The 7,590-nt window shown below is 35.3% G+C and overlaps 1 protein-coding gene across 2 annotated transcripts in view; it reads left to right on the top strand.

Moving 5' to 3' along the window:
• LOC110451690 (kinesin-associated protein 3-like) overlaps nucleotides 1-6,738 on the top strand; it is a 16,908-nt gene extending 10,170 nt beyond the window's left edge. Inside the window, exons 12-18 of one of the 2 annotated variants that reach the window (XM_021499824.1) lie at nucleotides 170-295; nucleotides 697-795; nucleotides 1,920-2,005; nucleotides 2,508-2,697; nucleotides 3,281-3,289; nucleotides 5,769-5,859; nucleotides 6,161-6,738. In XM_021499824.1, coding sequence (XP_021355499.1) covers nucleotides 170-295; nucleotides 697-795; nucleotides 1,920-2,005; nucleotides 2,508-2,697; nucleotides 3,281-3,289; nucleotides 5,769-5,859; nucleotides 6,161-6,395 — 836 coding nt within the window. In that variant the 3' untranslated portion in view covers nucleotides 6,396-6,738. The remainder of the gene's footprint in view (nucleotides 1-169; nucleotides 296-696; nucleotides 796-1,919; nucleotides 2,006-2,507; nucleotides 2,698-3,280; nucleotides 3,290-5,768; nucleotides 5,860-6,160) is intronic. The other variant, XM_021499833.1, reaches the window with a different exon arrangement.
• Nucleotides 6,739-7,590: the final 852 nt, after the last annotated feature.

Below are 7,590 nucleotides of genomic sequence, written 5' to 3'. Positions count from 1 at the left end.
TAGGTGATCATTCTATGTTTGTACTTTGTGTAAGGTTCTATAGACCCCTATGGTAGAGCAGATAAGTATAGGTGATCATTCTATGTTTGTACTTTGTGTAAGGTTCTATAGACCCCTATGGTAGAGCAGATAAGTATAGGTGATCATTCTATGTTTGTACTTGGCACAGGATCAGCGGAGGATGACATCGTACTTCAAGTCATTATACTGGTTGGTACTGTATGTAACGATGATGCCTGTGCAAAGATGTTAGCAGAGTCTAACATCATACAGTGTCTTATTGAACTTTTAAATGGTAAGTTGCATATCCATGCCTGATATCTTAGTGTCTTATTGAACTTCTAAATGGTGAATTATATCCACATCTGATATCTTAGTGACTTATTGAACTTCTAAATGGTGAATTATATCCACATCTGATATCTTAGTGACTTATTGAACTTCTAAATGGTGAATTATATCCACATCTGATATCTTAGTGACTTATTGAACTTCTAAATGGTGAATTATATCCACATCTGATATCTTACAGAGTCTAATCCACATCTGGCTACTGCTCTGCTTGTTTTATATATAAATTTAAACTGTTTTCATTTGACACTTTTTTGCTAATTTTGGATTTAATCAACAGTAGACTTGAAGTGGGCTTTAACTTTGAAAAACGATATGGAGACTTAATTATTACATCCATTGCAGCAAAACAAGAAGATGATGAGATGGTGTGTCAGATTGTCTATGTGTTCTATCAGATGATATTCCACGAATCGACGAGAGAAGTCATCATCAAGGACACTCGTATCCTTATCAACAAGTTATGGGTTATTGGGTCAGACTCAGAAAAATATTGGGTTTTTGTATCATTCTGATATCTTTAGAAATTCAATGTTAACATGTTACATGACAGCATATTCAGCCATGAATATTAAAAAAGTCGTTTGAAACAGAAAACAATAATTTAATTTAGTATAGATGTTAGGGTATCAAACTAAATTGAGTAACACCTCATAAGTATATATAAATTTATATTAACTTTTTGCATACTGAGTCCTGTAGCTTTAACTAAATACCTCAATCTTCACATTTCTTTTAAATAAAGGTTTATTCACATGCTGAAAATGAAAACATTTTTATGTCTTGGTCACTGAATGCATGAATATTCATACGTCCTAATTATGAAGTGGTAACGAAAGATTTTGTAGTGGAAGAACAGAAAGTGCTGCAGTCTGGACAGCAGTGTTACCAGTGGATTCATTTAATCTTTCATGTTATGTCACCGGCCATGTCACAAAGTTGAGAAAGGATATTCTACAATTCAAAAACTGTTTTCAAGTCATTATAGCCCTGTTTTCCATCACTTTAAGGTTTTAATGTATTGGCACATTAATATTGAAGTTTCATCATAATAAACAGATTTAAAATATGAATACCGTGTTATGCAGTGTCATAAACTAGCCATCACATAAATTATGTTTATGTAACGTGTGTAATATCACTCCGGAAATGACATCACAATTGAATAGTAACAATCAATGTGATGTCACGTCATTGTGAAGCGGACGCAATTTTCAACGTTTCAGAGGCGGCCAAGGGCAAAATATTTGTTTCAGATCACAATTATACAGTTTACTTTGTGTTATATGATAAAAAGAATCTGTCATTTGTTTCCCTTCATATTAGATCTGATACTCGTTTTAGATTTTTCATATTGCTCGCCAGAGGCTCGCAAACATGAAAAATCCAAAACTTGTATCATAAATCTAATATGAAGGGAAACTTATGACAGATCTTCTATATATTACATTCCTTGTACTAGTTTTATAACGATATTATATTACCGATATAACTGACTATATAACGATATGATATATTATATTACCGATAATGGTGTTGACATAACATGCTCCTTAACAGCTGGACAGAGGCCCCAGCCTACCTGATTGACCTCATGCATGACAAAAATGCAGAGATTAGGAAAGTGTGTGACAACACTCTGGACATCATAGCTGTAAGTTGAGGGGATGATATATATTATAATCAGCTGAAACACGGTAGACACAGCAACATGTTCGGTTGATATCAGACAGATAGTATGTAGAAATTAATCAGCAGGTTCTGTATTTTATAGCAGTAAGCTCATGCCTGGTAGTAAGTCCACCCATATCTATAACATTGCTGCAGAAACGCCAGTAAATGCTATCTCATTGTCATTATTGATCTAGCCCCCATATTTGAGTTAGACATTATATGTTAGCACCCATGAGCTTTTTGCAGGAATCCCACCATGTTACTCTATAAATGATAGTATGTTTTGGTTATACATATTTTTGATGAAGGCGAACTTTATATTGTAGGTTTTAAAACACAGAACTGAAATGAGGGTGTGATAAATTGATACTGTAGGTTGTCATATGCAGGATTTTGATAAAGGAGGGTAAATTTAATTTAATGCTGTATAATTGAGATTGATGAGGAAAGGTGAAGTTTATACTACATGTTGTATTACACAGGAATTTGATGAGGAATGGGCTAAGAAAATCCAGTTGGAGAAGTTCCGCTGGCACAACTCCCAGTGGCTGGAGATGGTGGAGACCAGACAGATGGAGGACATGGCTGATCCATACATGTACCCTGAGGATGAGTACGACCCCTACCTCCAGGATGCTGACATCCTTGACCGGCCAGACCTTTTCTACGGAGGTGAGTTAGGGAAATTATATGGTTTAGCTGGGTTAGACTTCTTCTACAGGAGTTGGTTTAGGGACAAGATAAATGCTCTAGGCTTGCCAAACCTCTGTTCAATAAACACAATTGTGTTTGCCCTCCCCCTTCAACAGCCAGATCTATACAGATTAGGATTGTCATTAGTTTAAATTGACATAACACCTGTATTATAGCAGAAATTTGATTAGCGATGTACATGTATAGAATTTAAATTAAATTGTGATCTTAGTCCAACTTTCATTGTATATGATGTGCCGTCCTCCTAAGATCATATTGTATATGATGTGCCGTCCTCCTAAGATCATATTGTATATGATGTGCCGTCCTCCTAAGATCATATTGCAATTTGATTTCAGGTTCAGGGTTGTTTTGCACATTTGATAATTGAAGCTAATTTTGATGTGTTTAAAAGTACTGTATGTGTACAAGTAATCACTTTATAGATGTTACAACAGCATAAATACTGTAATACATCCGTAATATATGTTTCCTATGTGTATAGTGTTTCATATGTACCATCACTCACGTCTCATGCGGAGTATTTTGTTTTAAACTTTAGGTAACAAGGGTAAGTGATCATAGATTCTGCATCATGTGCTGTGTTACAGAGTATAGATATCACATCACATTCAGTTTTGTTCTTTAGCAACCAGTATGAGCTGATTGATTTTCCTTTTTTCCCCCACAAGAATTGGGACTGTTTGTATAGCTTTGTAGATGGGAATACAGTAACATCTAGGTCCACTAGGGTGGTGTATTTCAGCAGTGCGGTAACTAGTGGTGACAGGAGGGGATGCAGAACTCTGTTGTTTATTTGGAAGAAATCTTTCAGTTACTAGTACACAGTTAGCTAAATGTACTTCAGTCACATGGACAGGGTTTAATTTTTCCAAACAAACTGGGACAAGGGATCATTCTATTTTGAATCTTAAAGTTAAAAATAGAAGTACTTATCACACACCTGTAAATTTATGTTGTTTGTACATATATATCTAATTGACAACATTGATCAAAATTATTCTTTATATTTGGACTAATATGTGTAAGGTAGAGAAGTACTCTGTGTAAGACCACATTTAGTTATGTTTGTGTAAAATCTCATAAAACGGTACAGTCAAATTTATCTTTGATGCAATATAGCAGAATGATCCACACCATCTTCTGTAATATCACTGTGATGCAACATAATTGAATGAAAAAAAAAAAACACCTGAAAGAAGTAAATCTTCCTTGAACCCATGCACCTCTTTGAAGAGTCAGTCATTATCACTAGGGACATATTGAATGTAGCCTTGTGTACATTTATTCAGTCATTTTGTTCCAAGTCAATTTCAATTCCATTAATTTTGGTATGTAACGTAGCATGATATATTTTCTCCTGTAATGACATAATTTTGATCACATTTGACTTTTCACAATTATTTCCATTCTACCATTACTTCACATTTACATTATTCTGCCCTGGGAGACATACATCATCTCATCTTACCAGGCTATGGCATTTATCCATATGATGACAATGAACTGCCAATCATCCCTATGACCTCATAGTGAATGTGCCTTTTTCAGTGACTTGTGTGTGATATTAAACAAGAGCTGTGGTATTTTGCATGTTATACAAATGTAGTAAAATCCTGTTTACTTAGAGCTATATTGTGTTCGTGTATATGTTCAATGTTAGCTCTCACCAATACCCCAGCCCGAAAGGAGCCTTTTACAAGAGATTCTTTTACAGGTCTGCTTGGGTTTAACACTGTCTACTGGTGTAGCACTTCTAAGTCATATTACATCTAAATAAGTGTCTCATTTTTTTAATAAATATTTCATTATTAAACATATTGCTTTCTTTATTTTGCTGAATATTTCATCCACCAATTTAAATTTTCATGTGTTAGCTTCCATAATGTATGTGAAATGTAATACAGCTCTAGTCTGTTGATATTCATTGGCTCATGCAGTACCTTTGAGCTTACGTCATGGTGTGGCGTCCGTCATGTGTCATCAACTTTCTTCTTTAATTAACATCAGCTGAAGAACCACAAAGCCTGGAGTAATTATATTTACCATATTACCTTGTAGCTTGCCGATGTGAAATACAATTAACTTTGTTAAAATAATTTGCCTCAAACCACATTTATAGTCATTTATTTGGTTTGGTTTTATTTTGTTTATCGTCCTATTAACAGCTTAGGTCATTTAAGGACGTCATTTATAGTCACAGTGGTCAGATGTGGTAAAAGCTTGCTTCAGTGAATGTCTATTAAGTTGTAATATATTACATTGACCCATAGTCAGGGGCAAGTAAATAATTATACTACAAGCTTCTTCTTTTCAAGAAGTTCTGGTGTCATGTTTGCCATGAGCTTGCTGGTGGGAAGGGCCTTCAACTGTGTTAAAATAAATTGATTGAAACACATTCAATGTCACAGTGATATTTGAATGAATCCTTGTGAATATGTACATAGAGAAATGGTATTTCAATACTTTAAACAAGTTCATGATAACCACAAATGTAGGTTAATAGCTTTTTACCTGTAAGTTCATAGGGTCAATAAAAAATCTGAAATGGCCACCATGAGTCTTTCATTACAGGGTAGGGTAATGGATATATTTTTCGTTTCTTGTCTTGTTTCGACATCTTTACTAGACATATATATGTAATTTTAAATCATCTGGTGATCAATTAAGTACCTCAGCTGTTGCAATGGGTGCATAAAGAAAGTCTGAAAATTGATCACCAGACTTGTGAAATTAACCGTTTAAGTACTGCAATACACCGTGTCCACATCTTAATAGACCATCACCAGTGAAAGCATCTCTGATGTCATACTGACTTGCTGTGGCAACACTATTTGATGACATGTGATGGTTGAGTACATCATGTGATATTGTGAGAACTTCCGTCTCATGTCGAGTTTGTCTTATTAATCATTATGTCCCATGTCCTGTTTGTAGATACACTGGGTTGAACATCTTATGTGATACATCTTACTTTTTGTTTGTAGAGGTGTGTGATAATGACTGGATATTTTATTTATTTTATATAGATGCATATGACAATGGAATAATGGATGGTCACCTCACGCCGGAGTACATTGATGAGAATGGAGTGTACGATGGGAAGCCATATGGTTATGGGTAAATATAAGGCTAAATTCATTTCACAATTATGTATTGGTTTAACAGTTCACTTAAGGATTGTTTAACTATGTCAGTAGGTTTGTGTGACAGAAAAGACATGAAACGTATCAGTTATTCTGACAGTCATCAAAATAGGGAAGACATTATGTCTGAGATAGTGAGACAAGTACCCAGTAGTTGTGTTTGACGAACTACATGATATCTAGAAATCAGAACTGTGAAGAAAAAAATGGAAATGAAAGTATATATAACGAAATTTTACAATACTATAGATAATATACCGTTTGTCTATCCCCAGGTATGGTGCTGATGCAGACGATGGATATGAACCCTATGCCCGACCAGAGTCCCATGTGGGCTTTGTGATGGAAGGTAGTCAAGCAACAGATGACTACGGAAACCTGCTGGACCCTTATAGCCAGCCAATGGTGGACCCGTATAGCCAGCCAGTTGTGGATGAGTATGGCCGCTACATCAACAATGGTGCTCAGGAGGAAGAGGATTACAACCAGTATGGCTATGGCATGCGGTAGTTCACGCATACATAAATGACAGTTCCACCCCAGCAACCATGCCAGTCCATGTCAATCTATTGACATGATTGTCAAACTACTCGCTCACTCTGCCATGCCTTTACAGAAGGCTGGTCCTATTCTCAACCTAACTTCATTTACTAGTGCAAAGTTTCATGAAAGCTAAATCAGAATATTCACACACATTTAGATCACAGGCTGATCACAATTTGAACATAAATTTATTCATTATTTTTTTAAAGAGGAGATGGGAAATAAATAGTAGAATTTGATTCAACCTTTTTTTTTGTCACACTGAAGGACATACAGATGTAGGTAAATGTTTTAAATAGTGTTTTTTTAACACGATGAACCTGAGGCTGAGTAAGATGAAGTATTCAACTGACAGAAGGCTGATTAATTATCTTATAGATGATCACTTGAAATTTGTTTTCCTTTAGTTGCTAACCTTAAATATCTTCTCTGCATCATCTTACTTTAATACTTATCATTGTATGCTGCATTCCAATAATTACAAATCATTCAATGGAAGTGCATGGTTGTCACACTTTATGACATTGAGTCATGATGGGAGTGATGCCATGTGGGAATTAACCTACTTCCCGACCAGCAATTACTTAATCCTCACAATCTGTCAAAGAAATACATACTTGAATTAACCTTCATTTGTTATCTTTATGTTCCCTATTTTAGGAAAACAAACTAAAACTTTCTTGCAAAGTTGTATGCTGTAATAAGGAGATTTCCTTCAAAACTTGTACAATTTTGTGTGTATGACACTATGACTGATTGATATGTAGACGGGCAAAGAAACTGGGCAGTTACTCGATAACCTTTAACTTCTTGTCGCTTTATAAATCACAATATGGACGGGCAGTGTCATTCCTTTCTAGACTGCAAGCAACAACATGAGCACAGTTTGTACAATATTGTTACGTATATTTTTTAATTAGAATGTTTTACACAAGAATCTTAGTGACTTGGTTCCTACCTGATACGTGTCTATAGTGTTTGTGAATGTGTTTCTACCTGATACGTGTCTATAGTTTTTGTGACTGTGTTCCTACCTGATACGTGTCTATAGAGTTTGGGACTGTGTTCCTACCTGATACGTGTCTATAGTGAGTGTGACTTGGGTCCTACCTGATACGTGTCTACAGTGTTTGCGACTTGGTTCCTACCTGATACGTGTCTA

This window comes from Mizuhopecten yessoensis, unplaced genomic scaffold (assembly GCF_002113885.1).
Source record: "Mizuhopecten yessoensis strain PY_sf001 unplaced genomic scaffold, ASM211388v2 scaffold673, whole genome shotgun sequence".
NCBI classification, from domain to species: domain Eukaryota; kingdom Metazoa; phylum Mollusca; class Bivalvia; order Pectinida; family Pectinidae; genus Mizuhopecten; species Mizuhopecten yessoensis.
The sequence above is the reverse complement of the archived record's forward strand: the minus strand, read 5'-3'. Positions and strand labels throughout refer to the sequence as shown.